The sequence below is a fragment of the Mytilus edulis genome, chromosome 4 (genome assembly GCF_963676685.1).
Source record: "Mytilus edulis chromosome 4, xbMytEdul2.2, whole genome shotgun sequence".
Lineage (NCBI taxonomy): Eukaryota > Metazoa > Mollusca > Bivalvia > Mytilida > Mytilidae > Mytilus > Mytilus edulis.
In genome coordinates this window covers 80,878,367-80,905,055 of record NC_092347.1, presented here as the reverse complement: position 1 = coordinate 80,905,055, position 26,689 = coordinate 80,878,367, and the positions used below count along the sequence as shown (strand labels likewise).

Genomic DNA, 26,689 nt, shown 5'->3' with positions numbered 1-26,689 from the left:
CACTCTCACTTTAAAACAATCATCTTTTAGTGATATCTTGTAAAAAGCAGAGAGTGACCATGTACTAAATACATTAGAGATGTAATATTATATTTTTTCTAGGAAAAACAATACTGTGTATTCATTATTGGATACCAATTTTCATGGATTTCGTGGGTACAGGTGAACAACCAAATTGAATGTTCAATGACATTTTTTTTTTCAAAAGGCTAGTAAGCAGACATCTTCAAAACCATGCAATTAAATATCTATGAACATTTAAGTTTTCCTTAATCCACAAAAAGTTGATACCCACGAAAATAAATCCACATGTCAGATTATGTAAACCATACTGTTAATCAGTGAAAAAGCAAGTCAAATATAATTTTGTAAGTGTTTATTATAGAATGATTTACCATCAAATAAAATTTATAACAAATTGTACACATTATGATGATTTGGCACCAGTAGAATTGTAACAAAATAACTTCAAAACTTTCACTCAAATATTTATGAAAATATTTATGGATTGCCATTCAAATCAATTAATCATTCCAAAACCTGTAATTAGATATTAAACTTCAGTATAAAATTTCCCTTTTGCCCTTTCATATCCTTTAAAAAATGTCCATAACCTGAACAAAATAGACCAAATTCCATAAATACTAGTTCTGTTTATTCATTGGACTTGATTTATAGAACTATGACAATGATAACCAAGTTTAGCAGTAATTTTTCAATTTTTAAAGGGGCATAACTCTAGAATGGTAAAAGTGATGCCACTAAACTTCAAACTTAATCTGTGTTTTGTGCATAAGTTTCATAACAATATTTTTGGTTGAGAGACAAAATAAAGTAAGAAAATGGAAACCAATTTGGGACCTACGAACTGATGGACAAGGGTAAATTTAATGCCCTCTCTGATATGAGGTGGCATCAAAGGTGCATAAATTTAAGATCTTTTGGACCATTCAATGGTTTTTTTTACTGAATTAACTATCAAATTTTCATTTATTTTAATTTAAATTGAAATTTCTAAAAAATGTAATCCTACATCTTTTCTGTCTTATTTCTTAGGGCTAAACATTTCTGTTTTATCAATACAAAATTATGGATTTCATAAACTGTGTCCTTTTAGAGGCAAATTTGAACTCAAGATATCTAAGCTTTTATAACTGATTAAAATACAAAAAACTATTGTATCATTATGTTTATTTTACATACTCTCATTAACCAAAATGTTCTTTTTAATTTTTTTGTACATGAATGGAAATTGGTCTATAGATATTGAAAAAAAAAACTGTTCACCCAAAAGCATTCCCTCAACAACAGTAGTTGTTGTATCTCTATACTACAAAATATTTAAAATAACTAAAAACAAACATTATAAACAGTGTATTGTGCATACTATAACACTAACTATGCAAAATGAGTATCCTTCAAACAATGACTAGATATTCACAGCAGTCTAAAATGGATTTCTATTATAACATAATACTGATAAAAAATAATCTTCAGAGTCGTGTGTTCTACATAACTATTCATTGCATATGGTCAATTCTAACAAGTTTTTAAAATGTAATAAATATACATGATCACAGTAAATACTGTGTTGCCTTGCTTATAATAAGATCGACACATTGTTGACTTTTCTTTATAAAAAATGACCTTTTTTCTTCCCAAGTAAGCAGAGAGTAAATTGATATGAAAATAGATCTCTCTTTAATAAATGTCACCCTTCAACTTTAAAGAGCAAAAGAAGCCAACAACTATTCTCTCACAATGGTGACAAGATTTTTCATCCGTTATTAAAATTCTTGAAAATCTAAACCATAAGCCAATTTAAATTAGTTAAAGTGCCCATTCCTCCAAAGTTAAATAGTATGAAATTCAAAACAGTGTAGCTGTGGCCATTGATTGACACATTAAAATCATCCATTGACTGGGACAATTTACGTGAACGTTTGTCTGTAACGACCACTGTTCACGACGTACCTACGAAAGACATTTAAACTGTGGGGTCTCCAAAGGTTTCTTAACACCTTTAATTATAAAATAATTCAAAAAATTAATCAGGAATAACCTTTGTGTTTTGATTTATATAATTTATATAAATCAAAATATCGTGTTATTTCTGATTAATTTTTCGAATTACTTTATTTAGGTGTTGAGAACCTTTGGTGACCCCATAGTTTAAGTATCTTTAAAAAGTACATAGTGAGCATTGGTCGTTACATACAAACGTTCACCTAAATTGTCCCAGTCAATGGATGATTTTAATGTGTCAATCAATGGCCACAGCTACACTGTTTTGAATTTCATACTATAGATTTCTTGAATATTGAAAGATATTTAATAAATTTTGTATGCTGCTGATTTCATACTGTTGAAATCAACAGCATATAGAATGTCAATATCAAAGAAATAAATGTATACTAATATATATTTTAACTTTGTTATATGAATCGATTTCTTTTTTATACAATATAATATGAAGAAATTTGCAAGCAACAAAAAAATCCCAAATCAACAGTAGAGGATATATATTGAAGATATACTCACTTTAGACTCATACAAATTCGTGAATAAATTTGTGACCAATCGTGTAAATAAAACATGCGTATGTGCTAATTATCAAACTATAAGAACTAACAGAATATATAGGTAAGGCTTTAATACCATTAAATATGTTTAAGAAAAGATTTTAAAAAGGAAACAATTTCCACTCTGGTTCAAAAAATGTTTTTTTTAACTGATGTGTTAATAGGGAAATGTCCTTCTAATACTCTATGATTAATCCATTGTTGACGAACTTTGCCAATGTCTTGAATATTTCAGCATCGCCAGGTAATATATCAACATTATGTAGTAAATTCAATCTTAAATTGAAGAAATGTAGACAATAATTCAATGACTTGAATTACAGCATAGACTGTTATATAAAATAGAAATTTAACAGATAGCAATTATCATAAGTCTTAATTGATCTTAAATCAAAGTGCTCTGTTCAAAAACAAAAGTGTTGATTACACAAAATTTAAATAGTGCAAAATTTATGGTTACAGGTAACACCTTCTGTGATCACTTTCACAATATAAGAAAAAAATAAAAAATAAAAATAGCAAATTAAAAACAATATTAAACAAAACTAAGATATCTAAAAGCACCATTTGATAAAGAAATATTGCACATAATAACAGTATCATTCATGCCAGAAGAAAAGTAAAACATTCCACAAATTTTAAACTAAAACTATAGAAAGTAAAACACAACAATTTTTTTTATGCAATAAGATATGAAAACTCAGATCAACTACTGTACCCCATGTTTTAATAAAACGAAGAAATCATTCACTTTCAAATCAAAAATGCCTGCCTTTTATGATCATGCCTTTTAATTAAGGGCATGTTATTGTTTACAATGCCCTGTACAAAATTATACTCCATATTTGACTTGGTGTATGTTGTATCAAAAGCATTTTAATTTTGTAGACTATTTGGGTGAGTATATCAATCTAAGAAAGATGAAAACAGAAAACTCCACCATAACATTTTGCAACTTGAATATCATGTTATCATTTATTGTATGCTTTTTAAGTGAAATCCAATTCATTAGATGTTTTCAACACATATCCATTTATTAGTGAATAACTCTCATGTTTGTGACATTTTATATTCAAGGAATCGCTTTCAAATATATAATTAACATGATAAAAATTAATTTCAGCATTCACGAAACATTCTATAATTGGCAGATATATTCTAAAAATTGAGACAAAACACAATGTTATAACATAGACAAGTAAAATTATTAAGTGCAATCTCAAAACAAATATTCAATATGTAAAATAAAAAGCTTCAACAATCCTAGAACTTTTTCTAAAGCAATATGAAAGAAAAACTAAAATACATCACAGTTCAGTAAACATGGTAAAGGATACACAAAAAAAGGACAATTAATTTACAATGTGATTTTAGATGAAATCATAAAAAAACAAGATATGTTGGGACGACTCAAATGCCTCTGTCTAAGAAATGACAGAAAGACTATGAAATTTTAGAAAAGTAGGTTGTTTAGAACAAGGCATATACTACTCTATCTTGAACTCATTTTTTTTTCGGTTATTAACTACAAAAGAGGCTCAATATCTTACAGGTATAACTATAAAAGTCATTATAACTGTTTCGTTATTAAAGGACAGAAGTTTGAAAATGGGTAACAGTACATGCCCTAGCTACTGAGCGAGTGGACATACAAATTTTTGAGTTTCTCCTTAACTCTTCATACATAATAACAGATAAAAATCAACAATTCACTGGTTTTCTGCATGATTTATAACAAACAATGTTTAACAACTTCCAGCATTGAAATTTAAAAATAAAATGATAGTTTTATGAGAATATTAAGTCTGTTGTGCTCAAGATCTGGACATGACAGCATGATGTTGTACAAATACAATGGCAGCCATTTCTTTACAGAATTCTTCAAATACAATAATAGCCTCTAATCTGCTCTGACCTTCAAGCCTACAAAATGTAAAATATATATGTTTAAAATTTAACATTGTAAAAATTGAATAAATATTTGTAAATATTTCAAATGCCCATACTGATATATTTAAAAAAATAAAATTGAATGGAAAATAATGCACAAAAGCTGAAATATTTTTTATTAATGCTGCAGGTTTATATCACATTTATCTCTATCTTAACGTTTCTGATATTTTGTATATTTTTTGTAAAAGTTTGCTGATATATATATAAGCATCTTCTGTTACCTCCACTAGATATATATATTGCATTTTCTGAGATTGTCTAGTTATTTTGTAAACCATGTCCAGTGCAAAGGTTAAATTAGGGAAGCAAGCATGAAAACGGATTTTGCTCACATTAAAATTGATTATTATTCAGTTTAAATATTCACTATATAATACAAAAGAGTTTAAAATAATTTGTAACATAATTTTTTTAAATGAATCAACATGCATTGACAGAAATATTACCGAAACCAAGCACTTACAGTAGCATGCAATAATACTTGTGCACAGCTCCATCCTGTATAGCAGAACATATTACCATTCACTTACCCAGAGAATCATAAAAAAAATAAACAGAAGATTTTGTGAAAAAAAATACACAATTGTCATATTTTTAAGACATTCTGATGAATGTAAATAAATTCTATTTTGTATTTTAATGAAAAAATGGATCAATAGTCTCAAATGGTTGGGTTGAGCAGAATATTTCTTAAACAATTGAGAATGGTCTATAATGAATATTAAAATATGTAAAAAATGGATGAAACAATTTTGTTAAATAAAACTATTATGGGTGTTGCACAACATCAGAAGGTGCAAACATTTCTGTGAAGTTTCAAGGATCTAAGTTGAATACTACAGATGGAGTTGATTTTATAGCTATAAATACGTTACCATCATAAATTCTGAGTGTAACCCCAATTGCGTCATAGGTCAGATGGAAAATCCCAACTAAAAATAAACGTACTCTCACTGGTCCGGACATATACCCCTGTTTGCCCATATTCTTCCATTCAATTTCCATCTGCGACATCGGTCACACGTGCACATCAAGTTTTACAGATTCAACAGAGAAGTGTTTAGTTTTTTGAATAGCTTAATTGCTTTTCATATATATTGTGTATTTTATTGGAAATATATTCCCTTGTTTTGTTTAAATTTCTAAACAAATTATTTGTGTTTTTGACTAAAGTAAAATTTATTATGGACTTTAATTTGAATAGTCCGTATGTAAGTATTCCTGGTTCGGACTATCTCTTAGATGGGTCACTACCTTTAAGTCCCCCCCAAACTACCAGTACATTGACCGGAGTTTCGACAACGGTGTCTGGTAATGCTACCTATCCGACCCTTTCACAAGGTTCGGCCATGCATTTTGGGGGGGTACCTACGTCAACTTCGGTGACTCATACTTTATCTAGGTCTGTTAATTCAGCGGGTACTATTAGTTCTGTCCCAGGTACAGCTATGGGCTTGAACTTGCCAGGTTCTAGACCCCCATTATCCTATTGTGGGTATATGCTTCCCAACACGGGCACACAACCTTTACCCTCATGGTCTCAGCCACCTTGGCCACAGTCTTACCCTTATGGTGGGTTTATGCCAAACCAACCTGGTTTTTGGCCTTATAGGGACAATTTCTATGGTCCCCCTTCTGGGGTAGCTACTGCACCACCTTTAGCTCCTGCTCTACCCGTAGCAGTATCTTTGACTTCTGCAGTAGCTCCTTCTACCACCGTACCTGACTCTCAAGCTTCTAGTTCTTCTCATGGTACTCAGGTTTCTGATCATGCATCACCTTTGGATGGTTTACAGAAGTTACTTTTAGACTTTGGGGAGTCTTTCAAGGCTGAATTTAGTACTCTATCCAGTCGTATGACTCTACTGGAAAATAGAGTTTCTTCTCATCAACCTTCTCCAGCTAAGTCTGTAGAATGTGATGAGAGGGAGGATGACGAGCTTTCTGTTTCCCCTGGGAGTCATGAAAGGGCTTTCCTCACTGATGAGGATGTTGAAAGTTCTTCTTCTCCCAAGGTATCGAAGACGGCCCCTGAGCCTTCTTCTAAGTCAGCTCAACAACCTCCCACCAAGGAGACTGAGGATCCTCCTTCCTTGAAGGATCTAAGGGATAAGGTGTATACCTTGATGAGGGATGAAGCACATATCCCTTTTCTCTCTCCTTCCAAGCCGAAGAAACCTTCTTCAACTTTTGAAGCTTCCTGTGGTATTTCTCAGGATACTGTGACTTCTCACAATTCTTTTCCTGAATCTGGCCATATGACTTTTGCTTTACAATTTATTAATGAAGGTATCGCTAATTCTGCTAGTGAAAAGGTTGCTAATAACAATATCTCAGGATTTGGAATGTCATCCTTTTCTGATCAGGTTAAGTACAAGGATTTTGATATCTTTGATTCTTCACTGGGTAGACTTGTTCCCAGTTGTGACAAATCTATGTCATCTTTATTGGGAAAAAAGCCAGTAGATGGTCTTCGTCTCACTCAACCTGTTTGGTCAAAGACTGAGAATCTCCTTCGTAGTGCTTCTCAAGTTCTTGGCACAGCCGAACATTTTCTAGCTGCAACCGGACATTTGCTTAACAGCGAAGATTCGGTTGTTCCAACAGAAGTACGATCCTTCTTACTTCAACTGGATAAAGCTTTAGGTTCATCTCAGTTGCTTTTAATGGGTTCTATTGCTAATTGCACCCTATCTAAAAGAGCAGAGTTTCTTGAAAACATTTCTATCGCTGAGCCTTTGAAAGATTCTTTACTGAAATCTCCACTCTCTGACAAGATGTTTGGTTTACCCTTACAGCGGGTTCAAGAGGAACTCAGCAAAAACCCTCCTCCAGTCAAAGTTAGTGTACAAGTTACTAATGGCAAGAGGTCGGTTAATGCTACATCTAGTTCTAATAGTACTTCTGCTTCAGGTGGTCCTCCTTCTTCTGCTAAGAAAAGGAAGAATAACTACGGCAAACCGCAGAACAAACCCAATAACTCAGGAAAAAGCTCAGGTAAGCCTTCTGGTGGTTTTAAGGGTTCCAAGAAACCTGGGTCTAGTACCTAGGTTCTTGCCCCCTCGTACGTTATTGACAGCTTCCCCAGGGGAAAATTTACAACAAGTTCCTCAAAAATCAATACCAGTAGGGGGGAGGTTAAGTTTTTTCCTAAATCAGTGGAAGAAAATTACCTCAGACTGTTATGTGCTGTCAATAATTCGAGGGGGATTAACACTTCAGTTCAAGAACCCACCTCCTCTATCTGCAGTTCCAATAAGTTTGTCTCATACACAAGACCCAGCAGCCTTTATTTCCACACCTTCAATGGTGGTTAGTACGGGAAAATGTAATGAGGGGCCTATGTCTGTCCCCTCAAGTTCCCAGTCTAACATTATTCACAGATGCCTCCACCCTCGGTTGGGGAGCATATCTGGAGGGGCTTACAATCTCGGGAGTCTGGAGTCCAGATCTTTTGGAAGAGCATATCAATGTATTGGAAATGAAAGCAGTTCTGTTTGCACTGAATCATTTCCAAATGTCTCTAAAGAATCAGTCTGTCATTCTGGCCACGGACAACACAACAGTTGTAGCTTATCTCAAGAATCAGGGAGGAACTCATTCACCTTCTCTTTATCAGATAGCCAGAGACATTCTCCTTCTGTGTTTTCAACTCCAGGTTCATCTAGTGGTGAGACATATTGCGGGGCACCTCAATATTCTAGCCGACACTCTATCCAGATCCCTTGCTCCAGTAAACACGGAGTGGGAACTACTTCAAGTAGTTTTCAAAGCTGTGACTCTTCATTGGGGGTCACCTCAGATAGATCTGTTTGCGACCAGTCTCAATCACAAACTTCTAACATTTGTGTCTCCGGTTCCAGATCCAAAATCTTTTGCAGTAGACGCAATGAGCCTATCTTGGAAAGGAATGTTCGGGTACGCCTTCCCTCCTTTCAGGTTTCTCTCCCCAGTACTTCAGAAAATAGCAGGGGAAAATTGCAAGATCATAGTTATTGCTCCAGCATGGCCAAAACAGTCTTGGTTTCCAGACCTTCTGCGCCTATCATGTGCTTGTCCTCTAGTTCTACCTCTGAGACCAGACCTTCTGTCTCAAATCAAGGGCAAGGTTCTTTATCAAAATCCAGAAAAACTTCATCTACACGCCTGGCTTCTCTCAGGGTTAGCCTCAGAAAGAGAGGTTTTTCTGAAGGAGCAACCAAGCATCTCACAAAGTCTGTCAGAGACTCCACTAGCATTGTCTATGATGCAAAATGGTCAATCTTCTCAGATTGGTGTAGTGAGCGGGAAATTGATCCTTTCCAAGTCACTGTACAACAATTAGCAGACTTTCTAGTTTTTCTTTTTGAATCCAAAGGATTATGTCCCTCTACTATTAAGGGTTATAGATCAGCTATCTCAAGAACTATTCATATTTCTGGTGGCCCAGATTTTGGAATCAATGAGCATATTTCTCTTTTGGTTCGTAGTTTTAGTCTTGAAAGACCAAGACAAAAAACTTTAGTTCCTAAGTGGGACCTTGGACTAGTTTTATCCTTTTTAAAACTTCCTCCTTTTGAACCAGCAGAAACAATAGATTTAAGGTTTCTTTCCTATAAATGCTGTTTTCTTTTAGCTTTGGCTTCTGGACGGAGAAGGAGTGAAATCCATGCCTTCTCTATTTCTGATGCTTGCCTTCGATTTAACAGGGATAAATCTTCTGTTACTCTTTTAACGGATCCTGTTTTTTTGGCAAAGAATCAGATTCCAGATAAGGGTGCAGAACCAGTTGTGATTCCTGCACTCCCTAGCGATTCTATTTCTGTACTTTTATGTCCAGTAAGAATCCTATCTATTTATCTGGAAAGAACGTGTAGTTTACGTTCTGTTTCTAACTCAAGACTCTTTATTCCTATTAAAAAAGGAATCTCAGATCTTTCTGTTAAAACTATTTCTACTTGGATATGCAAATGCATATCTTTAGCTTATGGTTCTTCTAAGGCAGAACTTTTAAATAGTTTTAATGTTAAAGCTCATGATGTTAGGGGTATCTCTACATCCTGGGCTCTGTTTAACAGTGCATCTTTAGAAGAGGTACTGTCTGCAGGTTTCTGGAGAAATGAGAACTCTTTTATATCTCACTACCTCCAATCTATGGCTACTTTTGCCGAAAGTTTATACTCTCTTGGACCTATAGTTTCAGCACAAAGATTGAACTTTCCTCCTGTTTCTTCTGTTACAGGGGATTCAGCTTTACGTTAGATTCTGTTACTCAGAATTTATGATGGTAACGTATTTATAGCTATAAAATATTCAAATTTTAAAGTAAATTTGGATTTTATTAGATAAATACTTACCATCATAAATTATAGGTCCCACCCACCTCCCCTTCATCCCCTTTCCTTATGTTTCTGTCTTGAGGAAATTGAATGGAAGAATATGGGCAAACAGGGGTATATGTCCGGACCAGTGAGAGTACGTTTATTTTTAGTTGGGATTTTCCATCTGACCTATGACGCAATTGGGGTTACACTCAGAATTTATGATGGTAAGTATTTATCTAATAAAATCCAAATTTACTTTAAAATTTGAATATTTCGTTAAATTGGTACTTGGAAAATTTTTGATGGAAAAGAAACTCCACTGTCTGGCAAAATCAGAAAAAAATCCTCAACCAATTCTGAAAAGCACAACATCAAAATGATGGCCTCAATGCATAACACAAATGTTCTAGCTCCAATCATGCAAGTATCCTATAAGGTTATAGTGCAGAAGGGAGACAACTTTACTGTTTATGCAGTAGCTAAACAGAGACTAGAGGCTCTAAAGAGCCTGTGTCGCTCACCTTGGTCTATGTGAATATTAAACAAAGGAAGCAGATGGATTCATGACAAAATTGTGTTTTGGTGATGGTGATGTGTTTGTACATCTTACTTTACTAAACAGTCTTGCTGCTTACAATTATCTCTATCTATAATGAACTTGGCCCAGTAGTTTCAGGGGAAAATGTTAATAAAAATTTACAAATTTTATGAAAATTGTTAATAATTGACTAGAAAAGGACAATAACTCCTTAGGGGGTCAATTGACCATTTCGGTCATGGTGACTTATTTGTAAATCTTACTTTTGCTGAACATTATTGCTGTTTATAGTTTATCTCTATCTATAATAATATTCAAGATAATAACCAAAAACAGCAAAATTTCCTTAAAATACCTATTCAGGGGCAGCAACCCAACAACGGGTTGTCTGATTCATCTGAAAATTTCAGGGCAGATAGATCTTGACCTGATAAACAATTTTATCCCATTCAGATTTGCTCTAAATGCTTTGGTTTTTGAGTTATAAGCCAAAAACTGCATTTTACCCCTATGTTCTATTTTTAGCTGTGGCGGCCATCTTGATTTGATGGCCGGGTCACCGGACACATTTTTTAAATTATATACCCCAAAGATGATTGTGGCCAAGTTTGGATTAATTTGGCCCAGTAGTTTCAGAGGAGAAGATTTCTGTCAAAGATAACTAAGATTTACGAAAAATGGTTAAAAATTGACTATAAAGGGCAATAACTCCTAAAGGGGTCAACTGTCCATTTCGGTCAAGTTGACTTATTTATAAATCTTACTTTGCTGAACATTATTGCTGTTTACAGTTTATCTATATCTATAATAATATTCAAGATAATAACCAAAAACAGCAAAATTTCCTTAAAATTACTGATTCAGGGGCAGTAACCCAATAACGGGTTGTGTGATTCATCTGAAAATTTCAGGGCAGATAGATCCTGACCTGATAAACAATTTTACCCAATGTCAGATTTGCTCTAAATGCTTTGGTTTTTGAGTTATAAGCCAAAAACTGCATTTTACCCCAATGTTCTATTTTTAGCCATGGCGGCCATCTTGATTTGATGGCCGTGTCACAGGACACATTTTTTAAATTAGATACCCCCAACATGATTGTGGCCAAGTTTGGATTAATTTGTCCCAGTAGTTTCAGAGGAGAAAATTTTTGTAAAAGATAACTAAGATTTACGAAAAATGGTTAAAAATGGACTAAAAAGGGCAATAACTCCTAAAGGGGTCAACTGACCATTTTGGTCATGATAGATCCTGATAAACATTTTGGTCATGTTGACTTATTTGTAAATCTTACTTTGCTGAACATTATTGTTGTTTACAGTTTATCTCTATCTATAATAATATTCAAGATAATAACCAAAAACAGCAAAATTTCCTTAAAATTATCAATTCAGGGGCAGCAACCCAACAACGGGTTGTTCGATTCATCTGAAAATTTCAGGGCAGATGGATCTTGACCTGATAAACAATTTTATCTCTGTCAGATTTGCTCTAAATGCTTTGGTTTTTGTGTTATAAGCCAAAAACCCCATTTTACCCCTATGTTCTATTTTTAGCCATGGCGGCCATCTTGGTTGGTTGGCTGGGTCACGCCACACATTTTTTAAACTAGATACCCCAATGATGATTGTGGCCAAGTTTGGATTAATTTGTCCCAGTAGTTTCAGAGGAGAAGATTTTTGTAAAAGTTAACGACGCCGGATGACGCCGGACGCCGGACGCAAAGTGATGGGAAAAGCTCACTTGGCCCTTCGGGCCAGGTGAGCTAATAATAAGCCAGGCATCTGATTTATTTAACCCATGCAAGTATACTTTAAGGCATAGTGAAGAAGGGAGGCAACTGTACTATTAAGTCTGGCATCTTTGATATTTTTTTTCCTGAAGCAAGATTACCATATGACATAGTGCAGAAGGGAGACAACTGTACTGTTTGTGCAGTAGCTAAAGGGAGATAATAAGCCTGGTACATGATTTTTGTTTACCCATGCAAGTATCCCATAATGCATAGTGAAGAAGGGAGACAACTGTATGTGAAGGAGATATCACTTACCTGTTTTCATGCACATTCTGTCTCAAACTGTTATACATAAATGCAGTATAGTACAATATTACAACTTATTCTCTAATTTTCATGCTTTATTCACAATCTTGTCAAAATGCAATTAACTCTGACATGCATAATTTTACATATCAATGAAAGATAAAGAACATGCCTAAATCTGTTGGTTATCATGCAATAATTCAACTGAACAAATTATAATAGGATTATCAATGACATCAACACTATCTAAATTTACAAATTAAATAAAATAATCAAATTTTAATGTTTGTTATAAATGTTTTAAGGAGGAGGTGCACTAAGGGTCATTATTGGTCTTTACAATTTAAAGTATTACAAAACTTATGAAGCTTTTGCACTAAATGATTCATATGTATGTGCAAATATTAAACAGTAAGTGCTTTCAACTATAATGAAAAATCATCCAAATTTGTCAGATGATAGTTTACAATCAATTTTTTTTCTCTCACAAAGAGACAATGCCTATTTTTTTTTTTACACATATTCGATGGTTAAAAAATATTTAGCTCATGCCAAAGCCAAATGAATATTCACATGTAATGGGTTGGTCCATATTTTTCAGTCCAAATTTTTTTCAAAATTAATCTACCATATATGTATATTTTGTCATTTAGACCTATTTTTTTTCTATCAAACTTTTAATTTCAATAGTTTCATAACTGCAATTGATTGCAACTTTTGTTTTTAGTTTCGTATTGTATATTTCAATAAACATATAAATGTAAATATTACTCTTCAAATATAAAAAAAAAAATAATGCCATTATTGCACCATATTCTTTACTTATATATTATTGTTTCAAATACAGTTAATAAAGAACCCCTTTGTGTAATTCTGTACCTGGTTATTGTTGGCATTACCCCCAACAAACTCTTTCTGGCTATCACCAGTTTCTTGCCTAATTCTGGATCACTGCCTAGCTGGGTTTTTATTTCATTAGCAACCTGTTAAAATATAATTCAACATGGACAATGCAATAAAGATCTGAGCTTAACATGTTTTATCTAGATGTAAAAAAGGTTGACACATTTGTCTATTAGTATTACTTACTGTGATTCATTTATTTTTCCTGGATACTCATTTTCTTAAATTTCAGATTCTAGAACAAATTGTATTTTCGTGGTTTAAATGATTTCTGCAAAACAATACTTTATAAGATTTTCATTTTGTTGGACACTTGAATTCATGGTGATTTCCATAAAAAATTTCAAAAGTATTCAAATAACGAATCTACAGTACAAGTTAAACTATGTAGCTGTATATAGACAAAGGGTTGGAGGCTTTATATTCTCTATGGAAATGAGATGTGCTGATGCTTATACGAATGCATACAAAATATCATTGACCTAACACAAGTGGTTCACCATAAACAAGACCTATTCCCAAACTACCGTAATTGTTGTTGACGCCAATGCTGAGACAAAAATTGATACAAAATAATTGGTTTAATACTAGAAATATCTCATCTAAAAAACTTATCTTATTTATTTCTATTGAACTTTTAATTTGGTTCATAATGTCTGTTCCATAAAAATAAACATAAAACCCCATGAAGTCAATTTAAATCTCAATTATGGGTCAAACACAGTAAAATTTACCTCTATAGATGGTTATCCCATTTAAAAGTACACTGTATGGTTTAATTGCACATCCCTTACCTTTTGTAGTACATTAAATAGAGATTTAGCATTGTCTTTAAGACAAAGGTATGGATCCATAAAGAACTCCTGTAGGTTTGGATGTGGTATTGAGGCTAGTTTGGCTATCACTGATGTCAGCTGTAGATTTATAGTGTAACTCTGAAAATAATAAATGTAAAGAAAATAAAAAAGACTATCAAAAATGTGAAGAAAAAAATATTTATCTTTGGAATGTGTTAAATTTACACTGAATTTTATTAGTGGCTTAAGTTTTGCACAGAATATTGTAAGAAGATTTAATACTGTGGATTCATTATTATTTGTTGGATACCAATTTTTGTGGATTTCGTGGGTACAGGTCAACTACGAAATTAATTGTTTAACAAATGACAAATTTCCTAAGGGCTTGTGTAAAGACTTCCGCAAAACCACAATAATAAATGTCCACAACTTGCAAGTTTTGTGTCATCCAGGAAAATTGATGCCCACTAAAATAAATTATACCACAGTACTTGACATACCTTTGGTGCGAAAAGGTGTCATGAACAGTTTAAATGTATTTTGGTTTGCAGTTGCTATGATTATAAAGTTCTTTGTATAGAAATAATTGATAAAATATTAACAGACAAAGGCTCACTCTGGAATAGGTTTCCATACTTATTTTAATATTAACAGGCAAAGGCTCACTCTGGAATAGGTTTCCATACTTATTTTAATATTAACAGGCAAAGGCTCACTCTGGAATAGGTTTCCATACTTATTTTAATATTAACAGGCAAAGGCTTACTCTGGAGTAGGTTTCCATACTTATTTTAATATTAACAGGCAAAGGCTCACTTTGGAATAGGTTTTCATACTTATTTTCACAATTTTGTTTCATGTGTTGAAGGGAATTCCAATTTTTTCTATGTCAAATATAAAGATTTACATTGGCATGATTTTCTAATCAAGAAAGTCATCTAAATAAATCTCTGCAAAATATAATTTGGTTCATACATTTAGTACAAAATCAGAACTGCATGTATAATCAGTGTAAAGCTATAAATCCCACTGACCTGGTCTAACAGTCTGGACAGTTTGTCTAATATCATTCTAAGGAATGATCCCTCATAGAATGTGGTCATGTGATAAACCTCTGATGTAACTGGTTCTTTAGGCCATGACCAGGGATGGCACATCTCACACATATCACTGTACTGTAAAACAGAATAGCAATTATTACATCTTGTACATAAGAAAAGAACAATTAAGGTCAATTTTAGGTTAATGGTTTTAGGTTTTTTTTACATGATATTGAATGATTTTTTTTCAATTTTTTTCTCCTCCTTAAATTGAAAAGAAAAGGTGCTAAAGAATTGATTTTCTGAATAGAGCCTATTTGCCATTTCAGCATATAATGCGTGCTAGGTTATTATTTCAACAGGGTACATCAAAATGTTATGATTGGATAACAATGTAAAAGCAATCATTAACAAAATGTTCCTTTCATTTTAAAGTACAAACAATGATATTACCTATAGTCCTATCGATTCCAAAAAGCAAATCTTGGCAGTTTTGAAAATCTCTTCAAGACAGTTGTAAATTTGTTTTTGTTTTCAATATATTAACACAATCTTTGTACAAAATTTTGACATTTTAATCACATTTAATGATATTCATAAGACTAACACAAAATATTTTGATTGTGCTAAAAATTAAAAAAAAAAATCATTTAAATGAGCACCTGTTTGTGGGCATCCTTGAGGTACATGTCATACCCACTTTCAGCTGTTTGGTAACAAGATTTCAGATCTTCTGGTAGTAATGAAAAATAACTGAAATTAAAGGATTATCTTCTATTATTCTGGTCAGTCATCTTTTTTCAGCGATATATACAAACTGAACACAATCTATTATATCAAAGTCCTCATGACAAGTTATATCATTTATTTGAATACTACAAAGTAACAACTGGTCAAAGTACTGAATGCCATCCAATATTTCAATGAAAGTAACATATATTCCTTTTCTTTTCCTAAAATTTAACTGTAGCAATAGGCATGTAATTTCACTATACTTATAGCTGGTTATTCATTAAGAAGAAACTAGCTACTTTTAATCTGTTAGCAAATAACACAGGAACCACTCCCTCATTTTACAACTAAACCCGACAATATGCACAATAGAATTCTGTAGAAAATCATTGCATTGTTTAATCTAGTTCCTTTACCCAAATAATCCATTCTTTCCAACCATACTTGAATGATTTTGTTAAATTTTTTTTTTAGTACAAAACATACCTATTCACGATTTTATGCACCTCTATCCTGTTCCTACTAGTTGAGGGTACAGGACTGGAAGATGTTGATGAGAGAGGTGAGGACTTTTCAGATGTTGAATCTAAAATTATTAAAGGTTAATCATAGCATAAAAGAAACTTTAAAGACAAAAACTAATATCTAACTATAAGGAATATAGCATTTTTTGTTTATGTTTATTGCAACGGTTCACTTGTAAGTAATAATTAGCACTTACTGTCTTTTATCAAAATTAGAAAAAAGCTTCTTCTGACAGTAAATTCAGAAATTAAAAGTGTTTAACTGATGCAATGAGATAGGGTGAGAATTGCCATAATAAGAACACCCATTACGATACCTGAAACCTATCTCAATTTGCAGCTACCAATTAGAATAGGTATGTAAACTGCCATCAATAGTTATCTCCCTTTACATAACATACCTAAAAATTGAGATTCTGATTCTGCTTTGGTTCTGGAATCATCAACCTTGACCATGACAGTATCTTCTGTGTAATAATCTCGACCAATCAGATTCCTCAGCACCAGGTTATAAATGATAAATTCATTGTCTTTTTGTAACAGCATATCAAATAGCTTCAGACTGGCTAAACTTAACTGAAATATACAATAAATGATAAAATTGATTATTTGACAAATCTTAAATTGACATTAATAAAAATAGCACTGGTATGTGAACTGAGTTAATTTAAAAATATATTTTATCATGAAATGCTTTTACTTCTTGAAGAAACAAGTGATTTGATAATTTTATTTATTTACTGCACTTGCAGTCATATAAAAGCATTTAAACTAAATTTAGGTTTAATGACTTGCTTTTAAAACAGAATATGCATAAGACATTTAAAAGCTTTTTTTCATGAACAAAAAGACACTGCTTAAAAGCTAACCTCTTCTGAAAGATGATCACATCTGTCTATTAAACGCCTTCTCACTCTCCATTTATCTGTTCCTTCTACTTCTGGAAGCATGTCATCTCCCAAAATAAATTTACAAAACTCTACAAGTAAAATAAGTTATCAGTACTTACAAATCATAAACTAAATACTTGACACCACACAGGTGCTTTAACATTTTAGAGTGAAAAACCAATTTTTGTTTATTAATTAAATTTTCATGGGGTTTTCTTATTGAATGATAAATTAGATAGATTATAAATGATAAAAACTTATTTTTTAAGAAAAAGACATGATTTAAATTCTTTTAAACTTTTCACAACAAACTTATAACATTTATATCTATAATTTTTTTTTAAAATTATATAGGGCATAGTAGTTGAACAAATCCTCTAAAGATTTGTATGCAGAATTCAATAGAACCACACATTAGAAAGCATAATGAAAATTAACTTTTTCATAGATCCACAAAAAACAGTACCCATAAAAACAAATATAGTGCAGGGCTTCCAAAAAATATTCAATATACACTATGGTGATATATCTAAAGACACTTAAAAAGCAATCTGTTCTACAACATTCACCCCAATAATAATATGCGAACTACAAGAAGTCACATTTGTATTCAGTGGATGTCGTTTGTTGATGTGGTTCATAAGTGTTTCTCCTTTGTTATATAGATAAGCCCTTTGGTTTTTGCCATTTGAAAGGTTTTTCACTAGTCATTTTTGGGGCCCTTTAAAGCTTTCTGTTCGGTATGATCCAAGGCTCCGTGTTGAGGATCGTACTGTGACCTATGATTTACTTTTACAAATTGTGACTTGGATGGAGAGTTGTCTCATTGGCACTCATACCACATCTTCTTATATCAATTTTTGTACATACCTGCCAATAAGGGATGTGAACATACTGTCCTGAGACATCTTGTAAGGTAGGCAGTTGCTAGAACAGCTCCAGTTTCTGAGGTCTGTAGCAATGATGGTTCCATAATTACATCTAGGAATGTCTCTCGTATTGATTTTGACAAAGACTTTGCTACATAAGGATTAGCTACACCAATCAGTTGATCACAATAATCAAGCCATGAAAGGAAGGAAATCAGATGGCGTTTTCCTAAAAATGATTGTTGGTCTTCACTTTCTGTAATTACATCTAACCTGTAATACAAACATTTTTATCAAATTTGGAATGAATTAATTAGTTGATTTAATTTAAATTGAAACAAGAATATGTGAGCCATGAAATCAGGGTCAAATCGTTAAATGTATTGAATTTTAATAATTAAAACAAAAATGAATATGGGTATTAAGTTTTAAGTTAATTTTACCAAAACTTAGTGGTTATCTTCCTTTACTCAAAACTTAAACCTGTTAGAAGATGCACTAATGGACACAAATATGAACAGACCAGAAAACTGTATACCCCTCGACTATTCGAAACTGGACATAACAAGTTTATTTTATGGTTCATTTCAACCAATTGGTTTCTTGGAATCATGCAATTGACAAACAAACAATAAAAATCCTTGATTTACTATCCATATTGGCCTTTATCAGAATTAAGTGCCAGCATAGTAAAAGTGAGATACATGAATTGTGTACCTGTATTTTTTTATTTACATAAGTGCATATACAAATACTTACCCCCATTTTGCTTCCACCATGTCTAATTCACTTGGATGGACATTTGACGGAAGTTTGAGGTAAGATTCTATCAAACGTTGACTAACTTGTGTACAAAATTCTGTGTCATTTACCATGCTTACAGCAGCATTTTGTTCTGGAAGACTGGCACATAACATCAAACCTTCACACGATTTAACAGCTACTCGACTGTCCTATAATTAAATAGCAAGCATTCTAAAATCATCTTATTTCTGTATTTTCAGAGGCAAACTTTATATTTCTAATAATTTAATTTACATATTGTTGCTGTTCAACCACTGTTTATCTTATTTTCTGAATGTTTTATGATGCCTCTGAATATCTGATAATTTTAACCTGATTGATCAAGCTGAGAATTGCATTTGATGAATACATTTTACCCAAGAAAAATACAGTGATAATTTTAACCTGATTGATCAAGCTGAGAATTGCATTTGATGAATACATTTTACCCAAGAAAAATACTGTTTAAGAGAACTAATTAAAGACCATTTATCAATTTAAAGTTTAGTAAATGAAAGTAATAAAAAGTAAAAACTGAATTGAAATCTTTTTAGGATCTAAGGACAAAATTATCATCTGCGACAATGTGTTTCCAGAAGTATAAAATAGACAGAATCAAATATTAAAAACGTTTTGAACATTTAACAGTAACTCAAGATGTCTGATGACGGGAATCTTGGATAAGTTGAACACAAATGTTTGGTCTCTTCTAATTATTCAGGTTTGCCTGTACCATCTAATAATATTTTTTACAACTTACAGCACTGTTAGATAAGGCAAGTAATGATTGAACTAAACTAAAATCACTTTTTGGCACTGGATTAGTAGAATCCGGACTTGGTTTTTCTTTTGGCACCTAAAAAACAATCACAATAAATTATTCAAAGAAACTATAGATTAATACATTGTTTTCATTGAATTACTGTGATTTTTCTGTGAAATAAAAATCCTCTAACATCATACAACAATAGTTGTTGTTAAGACATTGTCGATGGCATTACTAAAAATTGAGTCAGAAATTTTGCTCAAAAACATATTAGACCATAATCATTCTAATCTATATAGGTTGTGGGATAAAATATAAAAATATACAACAATAAAAAACATGCAAAACATTCATTTATAGATAAATTATCAGTGATATATCCAAATGTAGGCTGCCTAAAAATATTCGTAATTCATGAGGGATTTTGTAAGAATTATGGGAATGAATTGCAGTAATACTGCATCTATGACAATCACACAGACATCTTCCAATATTTACCTCAATAAAAAAATTGACTAGATATGGGTCTGTTTTAACAATTGCACACACAGTACATAAAAACTGGATTTCTTCAGTCTCTGATGGACCAGCTTTTACCTCACCACAGGACTTTATCAATCTCTGGAAAAAAATATCACAATTAAATCAGAATAAACAATATTGTGACTGGAAAAACTGCATTGCGAATAAATCTGGTTATAAAAGGAATAATTGTATGCATATTCTCATTGTTAATTTAGGGGGCCTTAGTGGGCGAGTGGTCTAATGAGTTACTACTGTAATCAACAGTCAAGACTGAAATTGTGAGTTTGAACCCCACTCGTAAAGGTGCACTAGACTCCACTCTTAATTGATTAGGATTGTCAGTTTTCCTTTCAAAGGTCGGTAGTTTTCTTCAGGTACTCTTGTTTCCTCTAAATAGCCCAAAAGGGGTGCTCAAAATTGATGATAAAACACAGAAACTCAATCAAATCATTGTTAATTTGAAATGAATAAATGTATACTATTGTTGTTGTATTGGGGTACCTGCAGACAAGGCCGAAACAATATCATTCATCATCTGTACATGCTGTTATGTCTTTGGACTTCAGCTTTTGTCCTTTTTTTTGTTCACTTTGTTGTTTTGTCTCTTTTTATTGCTGAATATTTACTATTCCATCCTATGGTTTGCTGTTTTTCTTATTATAATCATTATAACTTACATGAACAGCTCTGTGTACACTAATGTTTGGTAACAATGGTTGCTTCAATCTAGATAATAATTTAGTGAAGAAAGACAGTACAAGCTGTTTCATTCCTGGAGGATGCTACAAAAAATACAAACTGTATATTTATATCAACTATTCAAGGTTTAATCATTTTAATATGCAACACTCAAACAAGAGTGGTTTTAAATAAAACCCAACCCAAAGTAATTTTTTAATTTAAAGTCTAAATTCACACTGGCATAGATGTCTTTCTGTACAAGTTATAAACAACAGCTATATGTTAAATGGTCTGAAATCCAAGGTGCCGTAGCCCAGGTAGCAGGTAGAGGGACACAGCTCTCATCTGCCCTATGCATAATTTTTTAGAAGGGAAAATGAAATACAATTAATGAAAAATAATCTATTAAACATTTTAAACTTCTATGGTCTTAGTGTGAGACAGGATTGGCCGTCTTTTTGCAATGTGTGCGGCGGAATTGGCTGTCTTCTTAAAGCATGACATGTGAAAGTCAGTTTGTTATGTGTTAAATGGGAATAGAAATCCGGTGGGACACGTGAAATAACAATTGTTATTATAACAATGATAATTGGTGTAAGGGAATCTAACAAACAATAAGAGGAATCAGGAATCAGAACCCCCAATGAGACCCCCTTAAAATGTTATCCCTGATAAAAGAAATAAGAATACACTACAGATACATGTATATATTGCATGCAGCTTCTTAAGATGAGATAATTATTCAAGAATTGTTCAAAACCATAACTTACATCAGTTCTTCCAAGAGAATATAATGTTTCTAACAACTTATGCTGTAAAAGGTACTCCATACAAGGTCCTGTTCCCCCTCTTTCTATACTAGACTCTTCCTCTTGTAATAATACAATCATCTGGTCCAAGTGAGAAGATAGACTAGTCTGTTCTACATTTATTCTGTCACCTATGAGATAAATAGTTAAAATTGAGTGGTAAATATTTTCTGAAAATAACAAACAAAAGAAAAAAGACAGTTTAAAAACATATATGGCTAATTAATCATATGAACACAATATTTCATGTTCATCAACAAACATTTATGTTTATTGTTTAACATGTTTAAGGGAAAGAAAACGGATTATATTCATGGGATACAAATGTATGTAAATAAATAAAACTTTAACATGTTTAAAGTTAAAATCTTTGAAAATTGAAAATATAACATTGATGTATGCTGTGCAAAGTATTAGACTGCAAAACCAACAGGCACACAATAAAATAAAAGTTTTTTGTTAATTGATTACAACTTAAGCAATGCTGTAAGTCTACATACATGTACATGTATATTCTTTTATCAGTTAAATACGGATAAATAAAGATAAAAGTCTTTTCAATATACATAGATATAGGAAGATGTGGTGTGAGTGCCAATGAGACAACTCTCCATCCAAATAACAATTTATAAAAGTAAACCATTATAGGTCAATGTAGGGCCTTCAACACGGAGCCTTGGCTCACACCAAACAAAAAGCTATAAAGGGCCTCAAAATTACTAGTGTAAAACCATTCAAACGGGAAAACCATTGGTCTAATCTTTATTAAAAACGAGAAACGAGAAACATGTACAAATTACATAAACAATTACATTTTTGTTTGAAAAGAAACTTTTGTAAAAATTTCATAAATTCTATAAAAATTCGACGAAACTTAATGTCTATTTATAAAAACTATTTGAACAGATGTCTGAACCTAAATTCTGAGGCCACCGACATCAACGCCTGTTAGAATGTAGGATTGCTATGTCTCCATTCCATAAATAAATGGTACAGGCTTGATAAAAATGAAGCAAGATGGCACCAACAGATTCTAGGGAACCACTGCGTCATTCTTTCTATTGAGTATTTCCTTTAATAACAATCAGTCTAAGATACATATGTAGGCAAAGAAAAACATGTACAAATGTAAAACTGGTTACAAATTAAACCACCTCATATTCATGATATTGCTTGTACAAAGTCACCTTTTTTTAACAATTTTTAAAAAGTTGGTTTGTCATTTATAAATGAATATTTCCAGGATCTGGATTTGTTTGTTGGTGTTGTCTGGTATACTTTTGTTTGTTGGTGTTGTCTGGTATACTTTTCAATACGTTGGTGATTTCTTGTTTCCTTGCACATTAATTACAAATAGAACCCTATGGCACATTTACTTTTTTTTTTTTATAAAATTACCTTTGCTATCCATAAAGAATTCTGTTACAGATTTCCAATGATACATAAATTCTTCCTGCAAAGTCAGTTGAGGTGTTAACTGAAATATATAATATTTAGATTACAAGTACACAACTGGACAAAGACACTAAATAGAAGTATTATACACTAGCACAACAAACATCAAGGAGGCTTTCTAGGAGGTGACTGGTCACCTAAAGGATTTCAATAATCATGATGATTGAACAATCCCTAATAGAACAATTTTAAAACAGAACTAATTATATAAGTCTGTACTTGATTTCAATTCCAAATCTTCTTTAATAGCACTAGTTTTCCAAAAAATATAGCACCAAGGCCCCTATACCACGTATACATTCTATAATCAAATCATCTAAAATAGCACCATGGTACTATGGTGCTATTACATGTAGGCCCTGGGGAGAACACTGACACATATACTTTTATTTGGCGAAATTTTTTCAGCGAGAGGTCCTATTGGATATCATGGATATAGACATAGAGGAACCAAGAAATTCGCTACACTCGGCAAATATATTTTGCCTACTTTATCATGTTAATAAAGAGACTAGTTACGGCCCTGGACTGGAGCAATTTTCTGAATAGACTACTTGGAAAATTACCAAGTATTAACCTATTCAGAAAATTGCTCCTGATACAGAATCACAAAAATAATAAGCATACATACATGTCATTATGCATATGGTGAGATGGGATATTATTTTGGTTTTAATTCAAAATTTCAGGATTGCTACCAAAAACACCTTATTGCTATTCCCGGCTGACCAGAGAATCGGTCCAGCTTGAACTTTTGACATCATACAACAATCACTTTTCCATTGTGACGTATTACAGACTAGGGGAATAGCTCTGGTAGCATGGATGGAGGCGATTACATAGGGACACATAAAAACACATCAGCTTCCATTTCTACATTTTAATCCGACAAAGATGACGTCACAAGCAAAAATACAAATAACTGACAAAAAGGGAACAACTCTCTCTTACACACAGAAACATACTCCAACCATACATACATGTACTGATATATAACATCCCACCCCTAAAACAAAAATTCACTAAGTTTTTACAATGGTCAATATGTTTATGTGTTTAAAAAATAGAATTTATAATCATTTCCAAAATTGAAAGTTCACATGAATAAAGTTAATCTCTCTACACTCTAGTAACCATTTTAAAACACATGTATCAACGCTGCAAAGCCGAAAGTCTGTCATCTCGGACTCCTCCCTCAGATGACCTTATGCACGCATTACTTTCACACAAACACTTACAGTGATACACACATATTAATGGCATTTCCTACTAGACAAACTAATATCATTATAAATAGCTGAATACAAATTTGATAATATCATCAGAGCCTTATAAATGTATAAACTCTTAAATTAAAGGTTTTATTTATGATAAATATCACACCGCTAAATGATAAACACATTCACATCAGTTTTAATTCAAAGTAAACAAATAGCTTATATATATATCAAAATTAACATGAAATTTATATGGATTAATAAAATCAACAAAATTATTTAATGAATGGCTATTATCTATTTTGAATTTATTGAACCATAAAACTAATTTTTGACTCTTCACATTGAATAATCCGTGAAGTGGATTATGTAAAATGTGAAGAGTCAAAAATTAGCTTTATGGTTCAATAAAATCAAAATAAATTATTGCCATTCATTATAAATAAATTTGTATCAAAAATAAGGCTTAAAGAACTATTTATATTATTTATATTAACAATAACAAGGTACACACATGTTGGCGTATGAATACACAACGTCAGAGTGGGCGTGTCGCCATCAAAATTGACAACATTGAAAATAAAACTAATAATTTTAACCAATCAGAAAACAGTAAATACACCAAATTTATTTATAAATAAAATGTTCTCAGCGTACAGAACTTTTCTTTAAAATAGGTCTTCTTGGAAATCTTCACAATCATGACGATATTCTTGGATGTCATAATTCAAATACGTTTTTAAGAGTCAATATATGTTACGGCGGAATGAAAAACAACAGCAATACAGTCTACATTACGCAATACACATCACACGAGTAGTTCAACGGATAAATCTTGGTCAAAGATTGTTATGTAAAATGGCTCTTCTGATGAAATCGGAACACGAGTATGCATGGCGATACAGTTATCACTGATACAAATTAAATTTTAAAATAGCACATATATACATGTATTAACAGGTTCCAAATGTTACGAAAATCAAATAATGTATGATGCAATGAGATAAATCTCACCTGCTTTCTGGTTGAAAACAGGATACATGTAGACATTCACTAATAAATCACAGACAGTACAGGAGACGAGACATGGTCTGTTCTTCAGTTCAAAAATCCATTTAAATTTTGGTATTATAATAAAAGTTTATGTATAAATTTTTAAAAATAATGAAAAGTGTTCAGCATCATGGCGGCATATATCAGGATCCATCAGGAACGGTCGGTCAACTTTAGAGGTAAAAATGTCCAAAATCCATGAAAAATTAAACTCCAAAAAATGTATACTTCTTTAACCACCGATCGGTTAGGGTCTCCACATATTACAGACTAGGGGGAATACCTCTGGTAGCATTGATGGAGGCTATTACATGTACATACGGACACATACAAACACATCAGCTTCCATTTCTACATTTAAATCAGACAAAGATGACGTCACAAGCAAAAATACAAATTACTGACAAAAGGGGAACAACTCTCTCTTACACACAGAAACATACTCCGACCATACATACTGATATATAACAGACGTCAGATGTTTTGTATTATTATGATTATGATGTTGTTGAGAATATAATGCAAATGTTAACGTTATGGTTCCTGTATTTTACCTCTTATGTTTATGATGTTACTTTGTACCTTTGTATGGGCGCCTTCGATATAGATTATGAACATAAAAGTAACACAAAGCAAAGTATCAAGTTTTATTCATTTATTACAATATAGATGTCAACATTTTATGGGAACCTGTGTGATGTCCAGTAATGGCGGACAAATAGCGATAAGGTGTATAAACTTTGCCTGATTTTGCTATACATAAATGTACAAACATTTATCTGTCCACATTAAAAATTATGTACATTATGTGGTTGTTTTCATAGATTTAAAATGTAAAGACAACATTAGAAAACCAGCTCTTATTCAAAACCCTAAATAAATCTTTGGGGTGTCAATGCTGAAACTCAATAATTGTTCTTCATCTAAAATAATCGTCGCCCATCAGCATATTTGTTTTTTTTCAGTCAACGTAACCTGATCAGCTGATATAATCATTTTACTCTAGTAGCCTAACAGCCTAAACTTCAAAGTAGGGTAATATGTTCAATGTTTACATCGACTCATTAAACTTACAGCCTCAACTGCTTGATGCAGGTAATTGGAAAACTTGCTAAACATCCTTTTTTTCATTTGTGATTCATAGAAGAGTTCATAATTGTCTAGACATCAAGAAGAAGTGTATCAAAAATATCAACATTATGCGTAGAGAAAACAGGAAGTGAAATGA

General features: G+C 32.3%; 1 protein-coding gene across 2 annotated transcripts; it reads right to left on the bottom strand.

The window, feature by feature from the left end:
• Positions 1–361: 361 nt before the first annotated feature.
• On the bottom strand, positions 362–26,689 carry LOC139520682 (FHF complex subunit HOOK interacting protein 2A-like). 2 transcript variants are annotated; one of them, XM_071313549.1, is made up of 17 exons: positions 26,536–26,689; positions 23,135–23,213; positions 21,698–21,867; positions 20,924–21,028; positions 20,220–20,342; positions 19,716–19,811; positions 18,932–19,125; positions 18,174–18,445; positions 17,283–17,392; positions 16,815–16,989; positions 16,376–16,475; positions 15,820–15,910; positions 15,152–15,292; positions 14,115–14,255; positions 13,297–13,400; positions 12,427–12,453; positions 4,263–4,505 (listed from the first exon to the last, which is right to left on the bottom strand). In XM_071313549.1, the coding sequence occupies exons 1-17, from the start codon at positions 26,590–26,592 to the stop codon at positions 4,397–4,399; spliced, it is 2,094 nt and encodes a 697-aa protein (XP_071169650.1). In that variant the 5' UTR covers positions 26,593–26,689; the 3' UTR covers positions 4,263–4,396. The 2 variants fall into 2 exon arrangements, with proteins under 2 accessions (XP_071169652.1, XP_071169650.1); XM_071313551.1 differs by lacking the exon at positions 12,427–12,453 and having other exon boundaries at positions 362–4,505.

Bases quoted from the DNA above. Each gene is read 5' to 3' on its own strand.
- LOC139520682 (XM_071313549.1), bottom strand. From the start codon at position 26,592: ATGAAAAAAAGGATGTTTAGCAAGTTTTCCAATTACCTGCATCAAGCA. The intron at 19,812-20,219 runs GTAAATATTGGA...ATTGTTTTTTAG, and splicing joins TAGTCAATTTTTTTATTGAG to GTGCCAAAAGAAAAACCAAG. The intron at 16,990-17,282 runs GTTAGCTTTTAA...TGTATATTTCAG, and splicing joins GTGATCATCTTTCAGAAGAG to TTAAGTTTAGCCAGTCTGAA.